This window comes from Aethalodelphis obliquidens, unplaced genomic scaffold, assembly GCF_003676395.1.
Source record: "Aethalodelphis obliquidens isolate GAN/ISIS:26980383/991018 unplaced genomic scaffold, ASM367639v1 scaffold20, whole genome shotgun sequence".
NCBI classification, from domain to species: Eukaryota; Metazoa; Chordata; class Mammalia; order Artiodactyla; family Delphinidae; genus Aethalodelphis; species Aethalodelphis obliquidens.
This window is the reverse complement of record NW_020837964.1, coordinates 17,372,506-17,394,282: the sequence shown is the minus strand read 5'-3', so window position 1 is coordinate 17,394,282 and position 21,777 is coordinate 17,372,506. Positions and strand designations below refer to the sequence as shown.

Genomic DNA, 21,777 nt, shown 5'->3' with positions numbered 1-21,777 from the left:
CCTTTGCATTTCCTGTCCAGCCCCTGTGGCCATTTGAACCTGTGACTCCTGATAGTGAGACAGCCAAGGCTCCAGAGCTAGCAGCCCTGGAAGTGCTGTCTGAGGGGCAGCAGAAGCAGCCTGGCATCCGGTTCCTGTAGCTCTCCTCCCCCTCCAAAACCTAGCATTCTTCCTCTGTATCTTCAACCAGAATGGTCCAGAGCTGATTATGTGGCCCCTCTTGATCTTGTTAGCTTTGCACTGTGGTGTTTAACTTTTGCTTGGTTCCTTGAAGGCTTAGGCCCAGTGTTCCTCTCCAGTGCTGGTGGATCAGCAGGCCTGACCTCCAGATGTCACTGTGGCTGGGATCTTTGTCACTCACTCAGGAGCTCCCCTATTATATTCTTGATTAGTTATGTGCCTTCAGCCACCAATTGCTGGTCTATAAACCACCCCCTCCTTGTACTGCTTCATTTTAGTTACTTGTGTCTGGTTACCTTTACTTAAATCAGAAGGCTCTTGCCTTTTTTTTTTTTTCCTTAACCTGCTTCCTTATTTCTACTGCTTGAACACCTTGGCAAGTCACAGGGGTTAGCAGAAACTGTAGGACTGCCGTGGTTCATCCTCACAGCTCTAGTCACAGCTTTCACAGCTGCCCTGCCTTTCCATTTATCTCTCTACCACCAGTAACAGGGCAAATGAATGTTCTGTTCACTACTGAGGCTGGCACGGTGGCTATGCTCAATGTGGCTAATATGTGCAGAGGAATTTCCTTCCCTAAGCGCTTGCTCTGAAATTCACTTCCTCCCTACCTGGGAATTCTGTTCTAAACCTTCTGCCTACATTGATTTTCGCTGTGGAAGTTGACTTCTAAAACTTTTATTAGCTCAAGGTGCTGATCTGTGTGGTTCTGCAGCTGATAATATCTGGCCAAGGTGGGAGAGATTTTCTTTCTTGTAAATGCAAGAATTTTTTGTCTTTGGGTTGTAGTGTCTTGGGCTAGTTGATCAAATCCTTCCTTGTATGTGGATTTGGTTATAACAGTAAATTTCATATATTGTCAGCAGCGTAGTCTCAGGCTTTCTCCACAGTCCACCCTGGGCAATCATTTACTTTTAGGCCTTGATTCAGGAAGCTTCAGGCAAATACTACTGATCTGCATTACAAAGGCATTACTAAGGACGGTTAACCGCAGAGCCTGTAAGGAATCTTCAGAATGTTTTGATGCCATCCTGCAGGAGCTTCTGAACAGTGTCCAATAGAAAGGAGGCTCACTGAATTCTAACTTTCCTAAGGATACGTGTTTTCAGTATACGTGAGAGCTCACTACAGATTCCCAGGTGGCTGAGTCTCTGTCCTCACCTCAGGGCAGTGCTGGGCCCTGTTTCTCTCTGAAGTGTGATGCACAGAGAGCCAGTTCTCTTTTGCTTGGCCTCACAGGCCCCCAGGCTTGGCTGTTTAGAGAAAGCCATGGGGGAAAATGGGTCTTTCCTGGGGTCATTTAATTAACTACTGTTTAAAACACATTTTCTCTAAACAACTTACTGGACTTCTTACTCTATGGGTACTTGGATTTTGAGGACTTTGGTAAGAGTACCTGCATGGCAAAACTCAACATAAAACTGAGGTAAGACAAGTATCAAAAGAAATGAGTTCCTTAACCTCTTGACAAAGCTGTGACAGAATCTTAAAGCTAAAACACTGGTCACCATGATGCTAATTTATTTTTTTCAGAATAAGTGTGCTGACGAGGAAGCACAAGTTCTGCTTTCTGTTTCTGCCCTAATTGTGACAGGAAGAGGCTCTTTGCTCCTTCTCAACTACAGGCATCCCCCACTTTTTGTAACTTCACTTTACACTGCTTTGCTTTTATGAAAGACCTATATTAGTACCTGTTTTCACTAATGGAAAGAAATTTGAAGAGGATTTTCACTTCTACGAAAAAGGTGAAAGCTGAAATAGCATTCAGCTTTTGTTTTGCAGTGAGCCATTATAGAAGCAGCACGCACTCAGAGCTGCCAGAGTGGCACCGCCAAGCTCCTTACCTGGGAGCTGTGCTCAGCATCAAGCCACCACAGTTTTGAACTGTATCTGTGACAATCTGCTTTATCTCCATTTATTTTGTGCATCTGTTAGCAAGATGTGTCCCAAGGTAACTGCTTCTTCAATTTATGCTATTTCAGCTTAGGAAAGGTTTCATCAGAACACTCTTCTTTCAGATCGTGAGGAAACCTATATCACCCCTCCCCCAGCCCTGCTCCATGGCCTCCATCCAAAGAATGAGCCAAGTACCAGCTGCCTAAGAGATCTCAGCAGAAAAGTCTTCCCCAGGTCTGTTAAAGGTGGAAAGCAAAAGCTGGAGACCTAAACTGTATCTGAACCTGTTAAAATGTATGAATACTCAGTTACGTTAATATTGTCATTGAACTGGGGACATTCTGTCCTGTGTTTTACTTCCACAGGCAAACTGGTATCCAAAACAAATGGAGACTATGCAGGTAACACACTTGAGCCCTTTGTAAACGTAAGAACTTGGTGAAGGCGATCAACCACAGCCTTAATCCGCATTTTAAAACACAGCTTTCAGGTGTTTGGGGACTATATTATCTAATCTTGGCTTTGGGAACAGATGATACAGCTCTTCTGAAATCATGTCTACTGAGAGTGGCTATTTACTTGCCCGCGCCCCATCTTTATCTCCATACAAAATTGCCAGGAAATGTCCACTCCTTCAGGGGAGTTATTTTTCTTCTCAAGTTAAAGGCAATACATTGTCCATAGCTCATTTCAGGGCAAACATTAACATCTTCCTCCAACTCGGGAAGGCATGCTTTGACAGGCCATTGTTTTCTGTCGGAGCAGAGCCAATACCAAGTCGATGCCAGGTAAGACATGCCCAGCTTAAAGCCAAAATGTTTGTGTCTTGGTTTTCAGGGTCCTCAGATGCAGCAGGAAAGCTTTAGTCATTCACCTCCATCCAATGGATGTTTGTAAATGTCTTGCTGTCCATTTTGTCAATGAACAGGCAGCCCTGCAAGTGGTCCATCTCATGCTGGATAATGCGGGCTGCCCACCCACTGGCCTGCCACACCACCTGTTCTCCTCCGGGGTCCATCCCTGAAAAGGAAGGTACAGCCTGGGTGAGGACATGCTGAACTGCATCATTCTCAACCTACTTAGCCTTTCCTTGCCCCTGGCTGTTCCTATTTACAAGAGGCAATATCAGAAGGGGATGCAGACGGCAGCCCCTATGCTTCCTAGAAAAGAAGTCTGAACTCTGCCTCTTACCAAGTATTCAGCCTGGTTCCCAACTCTGACGAGTAGGTTGCTGGGTTCGCTATGGGGCTGAAATGAGAAATGATCTTCCCAAGTGACTTGCTCAAGAGGAACAATCATCCCAACCCCAGCAAAGAATCACACTCTGCAAAACATCCTGTGGTATGACAGGTAATGGCTTATCACTTTGGGTTAGGCAAAGCTGGGTTCTACTTCTCCCATTCCACGTGACAGATCTAATTGGCGCAGAAGAGAGAGAGAGAGAGAGAGAGAGAGAGAGAGTGTGTGTGTGTGTGTGAGAGAGAGACAGACAAACAGGCACAAGGTGAGTGACAGGGCAGAGGATGTGGTGTGAGCTAACAGGGGAATCAGGCCACCCTCCCAAACCCCAACCCCCAACCCTGTGCCCCACTTGAGCTGGCTCTGCCCTCACAGGCGCCTCCTGCCCCATCGCATCGCGTCAGTCCTGAATTTTGTCCACTCCAGGGTCTGCTCGTGGGTAGGTAGGTTCCGCTGATCAGCCATCAACCTGTCTACGCTTTAACTGGAACTTTGCGGAAACCGTTTCGTGGGATCCGAGGCCGCCGCCTCCGCAGGTTAAAGGGGAGCACGCATTTACCTATCCGCCCCAGGGACCCCACCGCCGCGCACCTGAGATCTGCACCGCCTGGAAGCGGGGCACGCAGGCCAGGAAGCCGCTGATGCTCTCGCAGCCCTCGGGGAAGGTGACCAGGCGGCTGTCCAGCACACGCAGGCTGGGGTTCACGAACACGCGCAGGGGGAAGGTTTCCATCTGACGGGCCTCGCGCACGCGCGGCGCGCATGCGTGGAAGAGCGCCTCGGGGAACTCGACCGCCAGCACCTGCAGCGGCACTCCGAGCTGCGGCGCACTCAAGCCCACGCAGCGGCGGCGTCGCATCACCTGCACCAGCCGCTGCACCAGCTGCTGCAGCTCGGGTCCCGCCAGCTGTGCCGGCTCTACCGGGGCCGCCACGGCCCGCAGCGCCGGGTCCCCGACCTGGCACACGCGCGGGTACGGCGGCTCCGGCGCTCCCTGCACCAGACGCCGTACGTAGCGCCAGTAGGAGCGCCGGCGCGCCGGGCCCTCGAGGCCATCCGGGGGGTGCCTGGAGCTGCACGCCCGGGCACCGCCGCCCGCTACCCGCTCTCCCCACTGCAAGGCCGGCCTCACGCAGCCACGCGCCCGCAGCCACCGCAGCAGCAGCCCAGCCCCCAGCTGACCCATGGCGCGTGGAGCCTAGCCACCCGCCCGCACGCGTCCCTGGCCGGCCCCCGTAGCCGAAGCTCCCGCCCCCAGGGACTCCGGGAAGTGCAGTTCCCGCGGGCCTTCCGGGAACGCCGGCGCCGCTCACGCTTCGCAGCCTGCCTCTGGGTGGCGTCCACCAGCTTTATTACTTAATTCCATTTGATAGTTTAATCAAGCATTTACAAGAATATCCAGGAGGTTCTCCCGTTAATTATGCCTTCGCAGCCTCTCCCACGCGCGGCAACTCCCGTTCCCACCGGGCGCTGCAGTAAGTAAGCCCCTCGGGCTCCGGGGCCCCGGTACCCGCCGCACCGGCCCAGGCGCAGGGGGCGCCTGTCAAGTGCCTGCACTAGGCTCGTCGGCTGCCTGCGGCGGTCCCACGGATCCCACCTCCTGTTGCCCCCCGTCAGGGAAAGCCGAGGTGACAGGTTCGAGGACTGGCCCCTCGTCTGGGGGTTCTGGCGCTGGAGCTGTGACCTCGGGGACTAGCTCCTTGTCGTCTAGACAGAAGGCCATCTCTCTCTTCGGCAGGATAAAGGCCAGAGGCTCCTGGACGACGCTGACGTTCACATGCCCCAGGTTTCCGTACTTGGAGAGCTGAGTGGGTGGAATGCCTGGCCCAGATGGTAAAGAATAGAAGTGGAAAAAGCGTTTAATGAATTTAATTATGTGTCACAGGTAAAAGAACAAAAACAAAAAAACACTTATTGGAAGTAACGAACACAGTTACCATATTTCAATACAGTAAAAATCACTTTGTGATATGGGACAGGCACCTATGCGGTAAAGCCAGACTTTGAAAGTAATGGAAACAGCACAGTGCAGGACGGATGGAGAAAAAAAGCACCAGGAGAGCCTCAGCAGGCACTGGATTCCCTGGACAGACCCAAGGAAAAGCTGGGGGAGCAGAGAGCAGCCACTCTGCTGGTGGGATCACTGGCCCACTACCCTTTGGGAAATTGTGCCTCCCACACCCCCTTCACAGGCAGAGAGAGAGGGGGCATAGGGAAGGGAAGGTAAATTCTAAAAAATATTTTTAAAACACCATCTGTAAACATTTAATGTCAATGGAATCATACATTATGTGGTTCTTTTGTGACTGGCTTCTTCCACTTAGCTAGATATAAACATAATGTATGATTCTGTTGATAAGAAATGTCCAGAAAGGGCAAATCTACTGCAACAGAAAGGTTAGTGGCTGCCAGGGGCTAAGGGCAAGATTGGGGAATGACGACAAATGAACACCGGGGATCTTTCTAAAACTAGATGGTAGTAACGGTTGCACACCTGTGTACACTTACTAAAAACCTTGAATTTTACAAATAGGTGAATTATTTAGTATGTGAATTATGTCAATAAAATAGTTTTAAGAATCTTTTCCCTTCTTTTACCTAAGGTCTGTGCCATCTGAGCTGGAGGAAAAAGGACTTGGAGACAGCGATTTAAATAAGGAACGAGGTCTTCCAGGAAGACAGTGCAGAACTGGACGAAGAGCTCTTGCTCCCCACTGCTGAAGGCAGCCTCTTCGGCACGATGGAAGGCCAAGATTACTTTTGTTACCTAAGAGACAAGGGCACCATCAATCACCAGGTTAGTCTATCACCATCAGCAGTGTATAAAACTAGGTACAAGTGTGCAGCCCTCAAGTTTTCATGAAGAAAGTTGTTCCAAACCGTACATGATATTATTATCTTGTTTAAATTCACAATTGTGGTCAATCTTCACAATTCTGTCACTTCACTGATGTATTTCTTATCCAACTAGTTTTATTACTAGTGCAGTTTCCAGTTCCAGTGGAGGAGCATCATGAAATTATACACAGAATACATTGCTTTTGGCTCCCATGGGAGATGGACCAGAACTATGGTGGATCCAGGAAGATGAAGCAACACTATAAAAGGCTTCTACTGAGTAAGGCCTCTGAAGTTTCACAATGCTAGAACCACTAGAAAATTGTAAAGGAGGAAAAAATAGAGCTGGAAAAGAAGTTCCACATACAAATAACAGCCTAGCTGACATTACAGGCAGGGTCACAGTGACAGAGTTAAGAACATAAACTCTGGGGAATTCCCTGGCAGTCCAGTGGTTAGAGCTCTGTGCTTTCACTGCCGAGGGCCCAGGTTCAATCTCTGGTCACAAGCCAAGAGGCACGGCCAAACAAACAAACAAATAAATAACGAACATAGACTCTGGTGCCAGACGTTCTCGGCTCAAACTCCAGCTGTGCCACTCACTGGTTCTATGGCCTCTAAGTGATTACTTAAGCACCCCACGCCCTCTGTGCCTGAGTTCCCTCATCTATAAAGTAGGGCCAGCAACAGGACCTAACCTCACAGGGTTGTAGAATTAAGTTTTAATATGTGTAAAGTATGATAAATTACGTGGCATGAAGTAAGCTCTAGATGAATATTAGCTAATTACTATTATCTGAATTGCACTGACCCTAAAAAGCTTTGTTGCTCATGCTTCCTTGCTCTTTTTTTTTTTTTTTTTTGCGGTACGCGGGCCTCTCACTGTTGTGGCCTCTCCCATTGCGGAGCACAGACTCCGGACGCGCAGGCTCAGCAGCCATGGCTCACGGGCCCAGCTGCTCCGTGGCATGTGGGATCTTCCCGGACCGGGGCACGAACCCGTGTCCCCTGTGTTGGCAGGCAGACTCTCAACCACTGCACCACCAGGGAAGCCCTCCTTGCTCTTTCTTACAGGAGGACATCAACAGAAAGATTTTATACAACCACATCACAACTGCCACCTGGCTCACAGCAACTGTAAGATGTCATCAATTATAAGAAACACCCAATATCTAAAGATTTAATGTGTAAAAATGCACCATACTCGGATATTAGCAATGTTGGTAGTATTACTTGTATTAGGCAGAATTCTAATATGGCTCTTGTAATCCCCGCCCCCTGGTATCCACTCCTTTGTGTAATCTCCTTCCCTTGAGTGCAGGCAGAATCTGTGACTTGTTTCTAACCCACAGAATATGGCGAAGGTGAAGGATTTGGCCGTTTTAATTAACGTCCCTAACCGGCTGATTGAATTAATGAAAAGGGAGGTTATCCTGGGTGGGCCTACCCTAATTAGATGAGCCTCTTAAAAGAGGGTTGAGGACTCCTCTAAAGGAGACTTAGCAAGGAGAGATGCTCTCCCATTGGCTCTGAAGAATCAAAAAGCCACACTGAACTGCCTGTGGAGTGGGCTGGTCTCTAGGAGTTGAGGGCCTCAGTCCTACAACTGTAAGGAACAGAAATCTGCCACTGTGAGTGAGCTTGAAAGGAGGGGACCCTGAGCTCCAGGTGAGTCCACAGCCTGGCCAACACCTTGATTGCAACCTTGTGAGCAGAGGACCAACCCATTTAGGCTGTGCCTGGACTCCTGACCGACAGAAACAGACATGATAAATGTGTGTTGTTTAAGCTGCTATGTTTGTGTGAGTTTGTTATGCAGCAATAGAAAATCAATATATTACTGAACCATTACTACAGGTGAGACACTTCATGAAAGGAGACTAACCAGAGCTTTTCAACCAGAAAAACCTCTAAAACCACACTAAACCGAAGTCAGCAGGCACCACTGTCACACAGACTGGTTTATTACAAAAGTGTGGCCACTTGTTACTAAAGGAGGCCCCAGAAGAGAGCCAACAGTACGTGCTCACCTTGGCAAGGGCGTCTTCCAGGGCCACAGTCACATCCTGCGCCAGGGCCATGGGGCAGCAGAGGCGCAGATCATTGAAGGCGACCAGAATATTGTTGAGGAAGCAGGCAAGGGGTGGGAAGTCTAAGAGCACCATGGGCGGCTGCAGGGTCCCCGGCTGAGTGACTGGAACAGCAGCAGGCAGGTTACTGCTGCTCAGGATGGCTGGAGCTGAGATGAGGGTGTAGGAGTTCATTTCATCCTGGAACTTCTCGACCGTTTCCTGAATTGCTTTCTGGAAAGTGCTGATAGCCACTCGCTGGAAAACAGGAGCTAACTGACCCCGGAAATCAGCCCCTACCCGGCTAAAAGACAGTCCAAAGTACATGCACTGGCCTAGCAGAGAGTCCAGACGGCTGCCTATCCCTCGGTTAAGGTCAGTCTCCAGCACCTGCAGGAATTGTGAGACTTTCTGCAGCACCCAGCCATGGAAGATGGCACTCTCATTCACGGTGTGCTCGCCCATGGCAGGGGGCAGCAACGGGTCCTCGTCTGAGAAGATGGCACGGTACTGGGTGATAATATCGAACAGATGGACACGGCAGGCCTCGATGGTTTTCGTGATGTGGAAATAGGGATCATCACTGGGGATGGCAGTCAGGATAGATCGGAGCCAAGCATCTCGGGCCTGAAGAAACTTGACCCTCAACTCAGCCTCGGTGAAGACATCCATTTGCCGTAAGAAGCCAATGACACGGAGGCAGGCAGGGAGCTGGATGTTCGTCCTCAGTTGTTGGATCAGCTGGCTCAGCATCAGCTGCATGGACTGGCGCACTTCGTTCACAATGCCCTGACGACACAGGGGGTGAGTCACCACGCTGGGAAAGACACTCCCTGGAACCCATTCCACTAACCCTGAATACTGCAGACCAACATTCCCACTGCTGTCCTGACATACAAAGTAGATTTCCTAAAACTGATGCATACAGGTTCACCAGCAAAGGTTTGGTTCACTGTGGCCTACGGGCCCTGCCTGGTTCTTCTGCCCTCACCTGCTTCCTAATGCTCTCCCCTTGCTCACTGCAATCCAGCCAGAATGGCTATCTTTATACTTCAAACACTCCAACTTCTTCCCTCCTTAGCCTGCTATACTTGTTTGTACCACTTTCTGGTTGGCTCTCCCCTCACATCTTCATGTGGCTGGCTCCTTCTTGTCATCTGGGTCTCAGCTTAAATGTTATCTCACCAGAAGAGCCTTTCCTGACCACTCTACCTAGAGTAACCCACCTTAGCCTCCTGCCCCATTCCCTGGTTTATTTTGTTAAGATACTTAACACTATCTGAAAGGATATTATTTATTTATTTGCCAACTAGCAGCTTATGAGAGCCAAGGCCTTGTCTTTGTTCACATTGTACCCCCAGCATCTAGATCAATGCCTGGCACATGATTAATATTTATCAGCTGACTGAATAATGAATGTATGTTTTATGATCAAGCCTGCCTGCCTTGCAGAAACTGATGTGAAAAATGCAAGGAGTTTCCCTAAGGTTTCTGCCTAAAGGGTCAGTGATGACCACAGAATTACTGATCACAAGAACATCAGCTTGAGTCCTCTCTGGGCAAGTTGGCTACCTGGATGACAGGGATGGAGGAGTATTTCCTTTCCAGTCGGCGTACATAGGCTGCAAGCTCCAGGGCCTCTTCATAATAGCTGTTCCGGACACAGGTGTCCATGAGCTGAGGGATCTCCAGGATTTCCAGGATTTCCGTGTGCCGATTTAGAGTCAGGGTGTTCATTCGGCGATTGGAGCTGATCTCCTCAGCCTCTTTCACAAAATTCCTAGTAACAATCAGGAGTTCATTGGTGGTTCACTGCTCTGCATCCAAGTCTTAGCTACAAATTCCAAGCACTTACTATGAACTGAGCACTGGGCTGATTTATCTGATTTAATCTTCACACCAACCCCATTAGATAAGTACTTTTACCCTTGAAATTTTAATCCCAGAGATTTTAAGCAACTTGTCCAAGATCACACAACTAATAAGTGATAAAAAGATTTGAACCCAGATCTGCCACTTAACAAGCTGTAGCAAGGTACTTAGGCTCTCTGAACTGTTTCTTCATTGGTAAAATAGTAACAGGACCCACCTCATAAGGATGTGAGAATTAAATGAGATGATGTGTATAAAGCATTTAACATAGGACCTGATATGGAGTAAATGTTCCTTTAATAACAGCTATTCTTATTATTTTCATAATGCCCTAACTAGCCTAGAACTACAGCCTTACCCCCAAGTTCCCTCAGCCTCTTAATCTCCTATGCTATGGTCCAACCTCAGTTCCTCCTACAGTCTCCATTTCTTCTCGGTAACTGCAGACACCTGCTTTGTGAAGCCCTCCATCTATTCTAAGGGATTGGAAGAGTATGAAAGCTATTCTCAAATATGCAAAGACTCAAAAGAAAACTTAAACTTTTATCACGAAAGACTGGAAGGCAGAATTAGGGATAATGGATTGAGGGTGGAGGGAGGGAGAATATGGGTCAAAAAGGAAGATTTTTTTTTTTTGGATGATGATTTTTACTGTCCCCAAACGGGAGGATTTCCTTGTCAGCCTCCTATCAATGAACGGTTTAGAGCAGATGACCTCTGGTCCAAGCTGTTGTGTGTACATGTGTGTTGTGTGTTTGTGTTGTGTGTATAGGTTTACATAAATATGCACATATATTAAGCTGACAATTGTAGAGTGTTAATTATGTCGGACCCAATGATAAGTGCTTTGCATGGATTCTCTTTATTTAGTGCTCACAACAGCCCTATGAGAGAGGGACGTGCTGCTGGGTTCCAATTCTGACTTCAAAACTTACTAGCTGTGCCCTGGGACGGTCACTAACCTCTGTGTCTTAACTTCCTCATACGCAAAATGCAAATAACAATACCTACCTCGAAGGCTGCTGTGCAGTTTAAATGGATTAATGAAATGCTCAGAGGAGAACCTGGCATATGGTAAGCGCTATCTAAGTGTTAGCTATTTCTATCGTCGTAAATGATAGCGATTACAGGTATTAAAAGCCCCTTTAGCACCGGACCCGCCGCACCTGCAGCTCTGTTGGAAGCTGGGCAAGCGGTCGAGCAGGCGGCCAAGCGACTCCTCCACGTCGCCAAAGAGGCGGTGGATGCGCTCGGTGCACTCGGCGCCGCGGATGAAGGTCTTGTAGTTGGCGAAGGCCAAGTCGCGCGTCTGCTGCAGCAGCTGCGCTCGCTCCTCGGCCAGGCGGTCGGGCTCGCGCCGCAGCCGTTCCAGCCCCGAGCCGCTCAACTCCCTGAGGTAGCGGCCCACGTCGGGCCGCTCCCGCCACTGGGCCTCCGGGAAGCGGTCCCGGAACAGTGACGCCAGGAGCCCTTCATCCTCCACCTCCCCGAGAGCAGCCGCGGTGGCCGTCGCTGTGGCCGAGGCCGTAGTCGAGAGCGGGAGAGTCGCTGTCGCCGCCATCTTCTCAGCAGCAGCGTCACTTCCTCTCCCGCTCAGCGAGGGCACTGACTCCGTAGAATCGAAAGCAGCCGGGGCGTACTTCCGGTCTCTATGGTTTCTCATCAGGCCCGCTTTCTTTCCCCGATAGTCGTCCAGGTTACGGGGCGCTAGCGTGGGGCAACGACTGGAAAGCAGCTAGAGAGGCAGGCTTTGAGGTTGCCAAGGAGCGGCTGATCTTCCGTTTCCGGTAACTGAGGCACGAGGATCCGGCGTTCCAACCCAGCGGGAAAATGCGGCCTCTGACTGAAGAGGAGACGCGAGTAATGTTTGAGAAGATAGCAAAATAGTAAGAGTGCGCGGGGCAGAAGAGGGAGTGTGTGGGTGGCGCGGAGGGGCGTGGGTGGAGCGGGGGGCGCGGTGCCGGGATGAGTCCGGGCGCGGCCTCTAGTCCTCCTTTTGCTCTCAGCATCGGGGAGAATCTGCAGCTGCTGGTCGACAGGCCCGACGGCACCTACTGTTTCAGGCTGCACAACGACCGGGTGTACTACGTGAGGTGAGGCGGCGAGGGGCCGGGTAGGCAGCATGGAGCCGGGTGGGGTCCTGGGTCCCTCCAGCCTCCCTCATCTGACACTGCCTTTTTCTTTATCCCTTCAGTGAGAAGATTTTGAAGTTGGCCGCCAACATCTCCGGTGACAAGCTGGTGTCGCTGGGGACGTGCTTCGGAAAATTCACGAAGACCCACAAGTTTCGGTTGCACATCACGGCTCTGGATTACCTAGCACCGTATGCCAAGGTTTGTGGGGTGGTGTCAGTCCGCCACTAGGGATGGAGGAAGTCTAGGCTGAGGGCCACATCAGAAGGCAGAATTGGGCACCTTTTCTGCGACGGAGTCGCTGACGGTGCTTAGGGTCAGTGCCAGCACCTGGAGATGTGTGTACATCTTAATGCCTGGGCGTGGTCGGGGCTCAGGTGTAGGAGCCCTGTGTGGCCGCGTAGTGGTGGTTATCTCCAGTAGAAACTGAAAAGCCTATGCAGACCCAGCTCAAGACCAAAAAGCAAATAGGTGGCTGTGAAGAGGAGCGTAGTGGGGTACAGAAAAAGAGCTGTTAAACTGCCCATGGGAGAAGTTGATTGTAGAGTCGAGGTAAGAACCTCCTGGCTGGTCTCTTCGTGGGGTGAACATATTAAGGGAAGCATGACTCTTTCTCTCTTTTCTTTAAAATTCATGTTACAAGACAGACGAACCTCACAGTGACATATATAGCACGGGGCATATGGTCAGTAATATCTTAATAAGCTTGTATGGAGACAGATGACACAGGTACTATAACTTTGTATTATTGTGATCCTTTTGTAATGTATAGAAATATCAGATCACTGTTTTGCGTCTTTAACTAACATGGTATTATAGATTACTATACTTCAACTGAAAAGAAAATAAATAAAAGAACCAAAAAAACTTAGTTCATAAGGGATAAAAAGAAAGAAATTAACCATAGATCTAGCAGTTAGCCTATCTGCAGGGGTCTAACTATTTAGCATTTTTATGTCTCTTGGATTTAATTCTCTTTTTTACAGTATAAAGTGTGGATAAAACCTGGAGCAGAGCAATCCTTCCTGTATGGGAACCATGTGCTGAAATCTGGACTTGGTCGAATCACTGAAAATACTTCTCAGTACCAGGGAGTTGTGGTGTACTCCATGGCAGACATCCCTTTGGTGAGTAGAGATGGTTGCTGTTAAAAAATCAAGTATCTTTTTATTCAAGATGGATGTATTTTCAGTCTGCACTTGAGAGACTAAATTCTCAGCACCTTTTGAATTCTTCAAAGAACTGTATCTTTTCGTCTTTGTTGTTTCCAGACCTCAATACGTACTTATTGAATGACTTGAGTGAATCAGTGTCTCTTCTTTTGAATCCCAGGGTTTTGGGGTGGCAGCAAAGTCTACACAAGACTGCAGGAAAGTAGACCCCATGGCGATTGTGGTATTTCATCAAGCAGACATTGGGGAATATGTGCGGCATGAAGAGACATTGACTTAAAACGAAATCATCGCGAGGACTTGTGGCTGTGTGGAAGGGCCTAGCTTTGTTTCCTGTGTCTGTGTAGGCTCCACCATCATGTTGAATTTTGTCAACACTGTGACCTCTTCAGGGACTTCTTAGTTTAATATTCTATTATGGACAAATGCAGGTTGGATTCTTATTATGCAGAAATGGCTCAAAAACGGGGTTTTGGATCTTTGTGATTATGACTAACTAGAATGCTGTGTTTTATATTTGAATCAGAGGGCTTCTTGTTTTGAGTAACAGGTTCTAAATTGTTGGAACTGAGGACAAGAATAGCGTATTGTTATCTGTGATAACACTTTTCCAAACACATGATAAGAACGTAATGAATTTTCTTATTTATTAATACTATGAAAGATAGATATTGCCATCAGAATAGTAGGTCGTGTGTGGAATTTTACAAATGAAATTTGGATAAAACAGTAAGAGCAGTTTATTCTGCCGATTTTCTTTACGGTAGGTGCTGTGTAGTGTGGAAAAAAACTTGGATTCAAACACCAGTTCTCACATCTACCAGCTGTATGGCCTTAGATGAGTCATTAAACTTTAATAAGCTTCATTTCCTTCTGTTTCAAAAAGCAGCCTAGCCGTCTTCCTAAGAATAGTTTTTAGAAGTGGAAATCGTGATCGTAAAGCATCTAGCACAGTGCCTGGCAAATGAGAGTGTTGAATAAATGGTAAGAGTTATTTCTGTAACGTTTATACTGAGTATTTCTGTTACTAAGAGTAGGATCTTATGAACATAATTTGATTATATTATCTTGGCTTTTACAAGCGGTTTTCTCACTCTTTTTCTTGAATGGTATGATCCCAGGCTGAATGTTATTTTTATCACCTTGATTTCTAAAACAATTTCTCTTATAAATCTTTTGGGTTTTTTTTTAATTAAAAAATTTTTTTTATTGTAGTATAGTTGACGTACAATATTGAGTTAGTTTCAGGTGTACAGCAAAGTGATTCATTTATACATATATTCTTACAAATCTTTAATTACATGACTGGACTGGACAAAAAGCACTACTCAGAAACCCTGAAATAATAATTTAGCTCCTCCATCCTTCTCCCATGCCTTCCAAAATTATTTTTAGAATTACTAAAATATTTTTTAGTGAAAAACATGTCACAGACAAAAAATTTTTAAGTACCTGTATTGTAAAGCAATTTCTTTAGTGCATATACTGCTTAATTTAAATTCCAAAGGTGACATCTCTAAAAATAAATCATTTTTCAATTACAAAAAAGCACTCTACCAACTCCTGTTTTTGTATGCAACATATAAAACCCAGTTTTATATGTTTTTGTCCCATATTTTTCAACTTTTCTCCCTTCCAAGGTTCTCTGTTAATTTCTAAATAAACATAGTGAAGGTTAAGGGGCTGCAGTACGATGGACAGTATTTTGATGGTAGCATTTAGTGTGTACTTTAGAAATAGTCAACGTCAAAACTTTACACACTTTTATTTATTGCTATTTTGCCTGTGTAGATGAGAGCAATAGGCTACAACTTTCTAACAAGAAAAATTGATTTTTTCCCAATAACTTTACAAAGATTTGAGAGAGCTTGTGCCCCAGAAGAAAAGAGCCAGGGCACTGTAGTTGTTCGAGCTTAGCATCTTGGCTTCTTTGTGTCTGTGGTCGTTGGGATGTTGAAGAGACGCTTCAAGAAATACAGCTGCAGGATCCCAGAAAGAATAATAACAAGGCTCTGGGCTGTCGACCACCAATTCACATAGTTATAGTTTGACTGGAGTAGGAAAAAGTCAGCCATTTTTCTCATGCGAGCAAAGTTGTAGTATCGCCACATGTGAAAGATATTGTTCTGCAGCTTTCGTGTACTCTTCTGCAGGACAGAAAATGAAATACAGAAAGGGTTCCTCCGTAACCTCATCTAGCCTCCCCTGGGTACCCACCAGCACTAACCTAGTTTATCTGGAAGTTGAGTAACTTAAGATTTTATAGTATGTAATAAATTGGCTATTGGAGTTGTTGATAAATGCTAGTTTTGTTGTCTATGAAAAAATGGCTTGGACTTCAGTTATAAAAAAATAATTTTTATAATGAAAAACTTCAGTGCTAAAACTAGAAAGTTCCTCCAGATTATCTCTAGATTTAGACATGTACTCAGCACATCATTGCTGTTCTGGGTGATGTCTTCTGTTCTTTGTATATGGTAAAAGATAAGGGCCTGCAAATTTTTATGGAAGGGCCAGACAGTAAATATTCTAGGCTTTGCAGGCCATACAGTCTCTTGCAACTACTAAGCTCTGCCACTGTAGCACAAAAGCAGCCATAGACAATATGTCCAGTTAGCTGTCCCTCATTATCAGTGGGGAGATGGGTTCCAGGACCTGCAGAGAATGCTGAAATCCCATAGTCAGCCCTCCGCATCTGCAGGTTCTGCATCTGCAGATACAGAGGGCCAACTGTAATTGTCAAATGAGCATGGCTGTGTTCTAGTCAAACTTCACTTACAAAAACAGGCAGTGAGCTTTTGTGCATCAAGCAGACTATCAAGAAAGTCAAGAGAGATCCCAGAGAATGAGAGAAAATATTTGCAAATCATATATCTGTTAAGAGACTAGTATCCAGAATATATAAAGAACTCTTAGAACTCAATCATAAAAAGACAAATAACCAGATTTTAAAATGGGCAAAGGATTTGAATAGACATTTCTCCAAAAAAGCATGCAAAGATGCTCAGTGTCAGGGAGACACAACTCAAAAATCACAAGATACCACTTATACCCACTAGGATTGCTATAGCAAAAAAGACTATAACATGTTGGCAGGGATATGGAGAAATTGCAACACTCATACACTGCTGGTGGGAGTGTAAAATGGTTTAGCCACTGTGGAATATAGCAGTTCCTCAGTGAAGGTAAAAAGTTACCATATGTGCCAGCAGCGTATACCGCTTATATGTGTACAGAGATGAAAGCATGTTCACACAAAAATTTGTAGGCAAATGCTCACAGCAGCATTGTTCATGATAGCCAGAAAGTGGAAATAACCCAGATGTCTACCAGCTGATAAGTAGATAAACAAAATGTGTTTTAAATATACAATAGAATACTATACATCCAGAAAAAGGAATGAAGTATTAATACATGGTACAATGTGGATGAACCTTAAAAACATGCTAAATAAAAGAAGCCAAAGACAAAAGGTCACATTGTATGATTCCACTTATATGAAGTGTACAGAACAGGCAAATCTATATAAACAAAGTAGATTAGTGAGGGATTACCCAGGGCTGAGGGGCATGAGGAACACAGAGTGAATAATAGGTCTGCAGTTTCTTTTTGGGGTGATGAAACTATTCTGGAATTAGATGCTGGTAATGGTTGCAGGACCTTGTAAACCACTAAACTGTACACTTAAAGTGGTGAATTGTATCTAAGTTAAAAAACAAACAGGCAGTGGGCCAGATTTGGCCTGTGAACCGTTGTTTGCCAATTCGTGGTATAAAACAAGTGAGGAATTTCAAGAGCTCCAAGTCACAAAATTAAAGGCTTCAAATCCCTTTGCCTGTTTGTTTTCTACCCAAATGAGCCCTCACTCTGATGATATTACTCCCATAATTCTAATCTTTCCTCCAAATTTAAAGTCAGTTTCCATGGATGTTTCTCTCCCACAAAACAGTTACCTCAATTGCATCCAAAGTATCATTCAGTTGTTTTCTTTCATTCTTCTCTTTGTGGTCCATCTCAGGCCCCTCATAGAAGACTCCAAAATTGAGGTATACTTGCACAGAACCAAAGTGATTTTGCTGATTTTTTAGACAAAGCTGATAAAAACCTGTAGGAATCCCTAGATCATTACCAAATCTTGGTCTCCCACCCTCCCACCCTCTAGATTTCCCTGGAGATAACTCTTCTCCAGTGTTAAATGTGCTACTATAGCACCTTCTTTTTACTTAGGAAGTACAAAATCCAGTTTTTGATGTGGAAGATACTGATCTTACTTGAAACTTATTTTACTAATTATTTATAATATTGTTTTGCCAAATATTAGTAGCTTTAGCTCTGTGTTGGATAGAAAATGTTTTCTTCCTCTTTTTCAACGTATAATTCCCACATCTCTTAAGGAATTTCTGATCAAGAGCATATTAAGAGCATAGGGTTTGCTTCTTGCATACCATGAGAGTTGGGATATCATTTGAATTTGAAAGTAGGGAAGAAATGTATGCTTTGTGAATGAAAGAAGCTATCCTACTGGAGTAACTTCCTGCAAGGTGGTCTGTATGGGGGCTGATGATTGGGGTATGTACTGGTGCTTGTTCTCAACTGGGGTCACCTCCCCGCATGTGGTGATGGGGGAGGAGTGAGGAGGAGCAGGGTTGGAAAGGTGTGGCAGTGTATTTGATTGTCGAAATGACTGGAAGGCACTACGTAGGGGCCAAAGATCCTGCATAATAATGCTGAATATCCTGTGCCACTCAGTGATTCTCTTACGTCCCTGTTGAGAAATAGTCTTTTTTTGTGCACCTGGCTGGTAGAGAGGACAGTTCAAACTGACTGGTGCCGTCCAGGGTGAGGACAGGCTCGATCTGGCTGTAGGAATTTTCTGGTGACTGGAGAAGTGCTTTGTTGTAGAATGCGGATATTTTTCATGGCCATGCATTTCCTTGTGTTCTGCTTTTTGGTAACCGGCTCAAGTGTTTTGATGACTGAAAAGAAATACTGTCCCATAATAAATTTATTAATTGGAATTCTGTATCATAAGTGGGTCTGCCTGTTTTGATCACTTTCCAATAATCTGGTTCGTTGGAGATGATAAGATAAAATCGAGCTTCTGGACCCTGGAGTTATAATAATTAGTCACCTGGAGACTGCTTCCAAACTGCCAGTGGACCGCTGATTAATGTCCTTGGCCATTGGCAGTCTCCAGGAAATCTGGTTTTTGGTGTTGAAGGCTAAATCTTTTTCTTACTATTTCACCATGCATATGTGAAAAAGCCAGAGCTTTTACATCTCAGGTACTTAATTAAGTTCAATATTTCCTCATTATTTTCCCAATTTCAAAGAAACGTATGATTATTATAATAGCCGTGATGACGAAAACAGACCTGTCTCTTGGGTGGAGAAGTTAATCTGGCCCCGAACATTCTTAGTGGTGTCTATAAGGAAACCCTGTGGGGTATGTGCAGTGGCAGCAACATGCCGGTCATGTGACATTCCCAGTGTCCGCTGAACCTGCCGAGACACATGAAAGAGGGAGAAAAGCTCCTGCTGCATCATCAGGAAGCTAGCTGAATGGTAAGATTGACATCCAGTGACCATCAGCACAGTGGTTCTCAATCAGGGATGGTACTGCCCAACCCCCACTTTGAATTTGGGCTGAGACGTTGCCCTGGTGTTGTGAGTAGGGGAAGGGGGGCGGGGACAGCAATGCTGAATAGCCTGCCGTGTTAGAAATAGTAAGCAGGACAAAGAAATGACCCAAATGCCAATAGCACCCCTGGTAAGAAAACACGTCTCAGACCATGCAGCTGACATGTTGGTGTATATGAATCTGGCTGTAGAGTTCTTGGCAGAACTCACTTGGTTTTGACCTCCCCAGTGGTATACCAGATTTGGGCTTATTTGATGCTTGACAGTAAATAAATAAGGCATTCAATAGGTACTTGCCTCCAAGCTGCGTCTTGATAAGCCCAGGCTACAGTGACCTGACTAGTAGCTACTATTCTATTATAAATTCAGAGATAAGAAAAATCTCTGATAGGTTAATTTAAAATAAATTGTAAGTTACATTGGAGTAGAATAAGATCAACATAGTCTTTTACTCTGTAAACAAAATTTAGAAAGTTAATAGGTTTCTAAGATAAAGAACAAAGGAAATGAACAGCTTCTAAGTTTACTGTTGAGCAGACCATCCTTGGGCACAGCATGGATTAAAGTACTTGGCCTGTGAACAGGCAACTTGAAAACATTTACCTTCCTAAAAGCAACAGGTCTGACTGCATAGAGAAGCCTTGAGTTACTGATTCTCCAATTTGCTGGAATTACCCCTAAAGGCAAGAGAGTAAATGTTGCTCCCCCAACCTCATAAACTGAAGCGTCTTTGAAATCTCTGGGTTTGTCTCCAAAGTTCATGTGACTTTTCATTCAACTTGGTACCATATCCATATTATTTTAATATTTAAAAAATGGATTCTTTCGCCTCCTATCTCTAAACTCGAGTAAGTGTGATGATTACCTCTCCAGGAAGAGGCACCCCGTTTGTCCCATGACTTTGAGCACACTTCCACAGCCCCCAATTTGAGAAGCCAAACCATATGTTTTAGTGATTATTCATCCATCAGGAGTTTCCATTTAACTGCAGGTCTGTTTCATTAACAGGTGGGGAGTCACAGCATAATAAAGACAACTAGAACCTTGTGTTCATTTAAAACCTGACCCCCTTTACAAAAGGAAATGAACAAACAAGAAAAACAAGTCCCCAGTATGACCCACCTCATAACTGAAATAGAAGTATCCAGTCTGGTGGGCAAATTGCCAAAAGCATTCTGTGCCTCCTGGAGGGATCACGATGGCAAAGTCGTATCGATCCGCACCACGGAAGAGGGGCTGGTCCCCAGAGCCACTAAGAGGTTCTGTCTTCTGGCTCCTTGCAGAGCTCACTAGGTTCAGAACCACCAGTCCAGCACCAAAGAGCAAGGGGAACATGCTGCTCTCTGGAGACTGCTCTAACTGCTTGCAGCAGCCCAGTGGAACCAAGCAGTTTAGACAACTGCTGGGATAATCATTAACTCTGCAAGTCACACATAGGCCAGTCTCAGGGCCACACATAGATATTCCAGAATAGAACTGGCATGGTACCCCACGTTTGGCTCACAGGAAAGAATTTTGCTTTCACCTCAAAAACTCAGTGGCTTACCAGACCTACATCACGGGTGCTAGGTAGAATCTATTACTTCAGAAGAGAGATTTCCACCCCTCCTCTGGGCTGTCATTTTTCAGTTCTTGCCTCTTGGGGGTAAACATTAGGCAAATTTATTTACAACCACCTGAATGTACGGACTCATTTCTCGGTACACAGTGGCTGGGGAGATTTTTCTCATTCGTATCAAATTGCTAGATGATACGTGTCCCTCCTATAAGACGTGAGGGGCAAAACCTGTTTCAACAGACCTCTTTCTGCCCAGTGCTACAGTTTAGGCGAGCAAAGCACAGCATGGAAGTGTGTGTAAAAATTTAAATGGATGAAGAATGAGCAAGAGACAGTGGTCAAACCCCTCCACTGATAATCCTCATTCTGCTACCTTCCACCTGACTGATACAGTCATCTAAAGCTATCCAAAATCCACTTAAAGACTATTACAGGGACTTCCCTGGTGGCGCCGTGGTTAACAATCTGCCTGCCAATGCAGGGGACACAGGTTCCATCCCTGGTCCGGGAAGATCCCACATGCCGCGGAGCTACCTATGCCCGTGTGCCACAACTACTGAGCCTGCGCTTTAGAGCCTGTGAGCCACAACTACTGAGCCCTCGTGCCACAACTACTGAAGCCCACATGCCTAGAGCCTGTGCTCTGCAACGAGAAGCCACAGCAATGAGAAGCCCGCTCACCAAAACGAAGAGTAGCCCCGCTCGCCGCAACTAGAGAAAGCCCGCATGCAGCAACAAAGACCCAGTGCAGCCCCAAAAAATAAATAAATAAACAAATAAATAAATAAAAAGACTATTGTTCAAACCCTTGATCTTTCTTTTATCTGTGGCTTCTTCAGCACCCACAGGGGGAAAAAGGCTGACTTCATGGCGGAGACAGTTACGTGCATCTTATTTTATTCTCACAACAGCCTACTGTTGTGAGAAGTACTATTACCTACTACATTAGAGATGAGGAAATGGACATCCAGAGATTCCAGTGGCTAACTCACCATCTCCAAGAACAGCTGGCACAGCTGGGGCCCTGAGTGGGCCTCAGACTCTTACCCATCAGGACAGTGTGTCTGTTAGTCTCTGAGTTCTGACAATGTCTAAATGTTTTTATCTCAGCCATAATCTTAAAAAACAAAACAGCATGAGTACCTTCTAACCAAGTATTGCTTCAGAAGGCATCACAGTGA

General features: G+C 45.9%; 4 protein-coding genes and 1 long non-coding RNA gene across 7 annotated transcripts in view; 2 read left to right on the top strand and 3 right to left on the bottom strand.

The window, feature by feature from the left end:
* Positions 1–2,401: 2,401 nt before the first annotated feature.
* PDF (peptide deformylase, mitochondrial) lies at positions 2,402–4,520 on the bottom strand. Of its 2 annotated transcripts, XM_027119452.1 has the most exons (3): positions 3,907–4,520; positions 3,268–3,324; positions 2,981–3,096 (listed from the first exon to the last, which is right to left on the bottom strand). In XM_027119452.1, the coding sequence occupies exons 1-2, from the start codon at positions 4,499–4,501 to the stop codon at positions 3,317–3,319; spliced, it is 603 nt and encodes a 200-aa protein (XP_026975253.1). In that variant the 5' UTR covers positions 4,502–4,520; the 3' UTR covers positions 2,981–3,096; positions 3,268–3,316. The 2 variants fall into 2 exon arrangements, with proteins under 2 accessions (XP_026975251.1, XP_026975253.1); XM_027119450.1 differs by lacking the exon at positions 3,268–3,324 and having other exon boundaries at positions 2,402–3,096.
* A 123-nt stretch (positions 4,521–4,643) lies between these two features.
* Positions 4,644–11,772, bottom strand: COG8 (component of oligomeric golgi complex 8). Its single transcript, XM_027119438.1, has 5 exons — positions 11,261–11,772; positions 9,795–10,002; positions 8,184–9,011; positions 5,914–6,082; positions 4,644–5,136 (listed from the first exon to the last, which is right to left on the bottom strand). The coding sequence occupies exons 1-5, from the start codon at positions 11,755–11,757 to the stop codon at positions 4,859–4,861; spliced, it is 1,980 nt and encodes a 659-aa protein (XP_026975239.1). The 5' UTR covers positions 11,758–11,772; the 3' UTR covers positions 4,644–4,858.
* LOC113627147 (uncharacterized) lies at positions 4,678–7,091 on the top strand. Its single transcript, XR_003435447.1, has 3 exons — positions 4,678–4,790; positions 5,054–6,112; positions 6,287–7,091. It is a non-coding gene; the product is annotated as an uncharacterized LOC113627147 (long non-coding RNA).
* A 10-nt stretch (positions 11,773–11,782) lies between the features above and the next one.
* The window catches only part of NIP7 (nucleolar pre-rRNA processing protein NIP7), an 82,669-nt gene continuing 72,674 nt past the window's right edge, over positions 11,783–21,777 (top strand). Inside the window, exons 1-5 of one of the 2 annotated variants that reach the window (XM_027119453.1) lie at positions 11,783–11,980; positions 12,101–12,187; positions 12,289–12,427; positions 13,213–13,353; positions 13,559–14,405. In XM_027119453.1, coding sequence (XP_026975254.1) covers positions 11,925–11,980; positions 12,101–12,187; positions 12,289–12,427; positions 13,213–13,353; positions 13,559–13,678 — 543 coding nt within the window. In that variant the 5' untranslated portion in view covers positions 11,783–11,924 and the 3' untranslated portion in view covers positions 13,679–14,405. Of the gene's footprint in view, positions 11,981–12,100; positions 12,188–12,288; positions 12,428–13,212; positions 13,354–13,558; positions 14,406–21,777 lie in introns of those variants that run through there. The other variant, XR_003435446.1, reaches the window with a different exon arrangement.
* On the bottom strand, positions 15,155–20,538 carry TMED6 (transmembrane p24 trafficking protein 6). Its single transcript, XM_027119455.1, has 4 exons — positions 20,161–20,538; positions 18,774–18,900; positions 17,352–17,503; positions 15,155–15,545 (listed from the first exon to the last, which is right to left on the bottom strand). Exons 1-4 carry the CDS (start codon positions 20,494–20,496, stop codon positions 15,312–15,314), a joined length of 849 nt encoding a protein of 282 aa, XP_026975256.1. The 5' UTR covers positions 20,497–20,538; the 3' UTR covers positions 15,155–15,311.

Bases quoted from the DNA above. Each gene is read 5' to 3' on its own strand.
- PDF (XM_027119450.1), bottom strand. From the start codon at position 4,501: ATGGGTCAGCTGGGGGCTGGGCTGCTGCTGCGGTGGCTGCGGGCGCGT. The intron at 3,097-3,906 runs GTGCGCGGCGGT...CTTCCTTTTCAG, and splicing joins CCAGGCGGTGCAGATCTCAG to GGATGGACCCCGGAGGAGAA.
- COG8 (XM_027119438.1), bottom strand. From the start codon at position 11,757: ATGAGAAACCATAGAGACCGGAAGTACGCCCCGGCTGCTTTCGATTCT. The intron at 9,012-9,794 runs GTAGCCAACTTG...CTGTGTCGTCAG, and splicing joins CCTCCATCCCTGTCATCCAG to GGCATTGTGAACGAAGTGCG. The intron at 6,083-8,183 runs GTGAGCACGTAC...CTTGTCTCTTAG, and splicing joins TGGAAGACGCCCTTGCCAAG to GTAACAAAAGTAATCTTGGC.
- TMED6 (XM_027119455.1), bottom strand. From the start codon at position 20,496: ATGTGTGGCCCTGAGACTGGCCTATGTGTGACTTGCAGAGTTAATGAT. The intron at 18,901-20,160 runs GTGGGTCATACT...GTGTCTCGGCAG, and splicing joins ACTTCTATTTCAGTTATGAG to GTTCAGCGGACACTGGGAAT. The intron at 17,504-18,773 runs GTCTGTTTTCGT...GGATTCCTACAG, and splicing joins CTTCTCCACCCAAGAGACAG to GTTTTTATCAGCTTTGTCTA.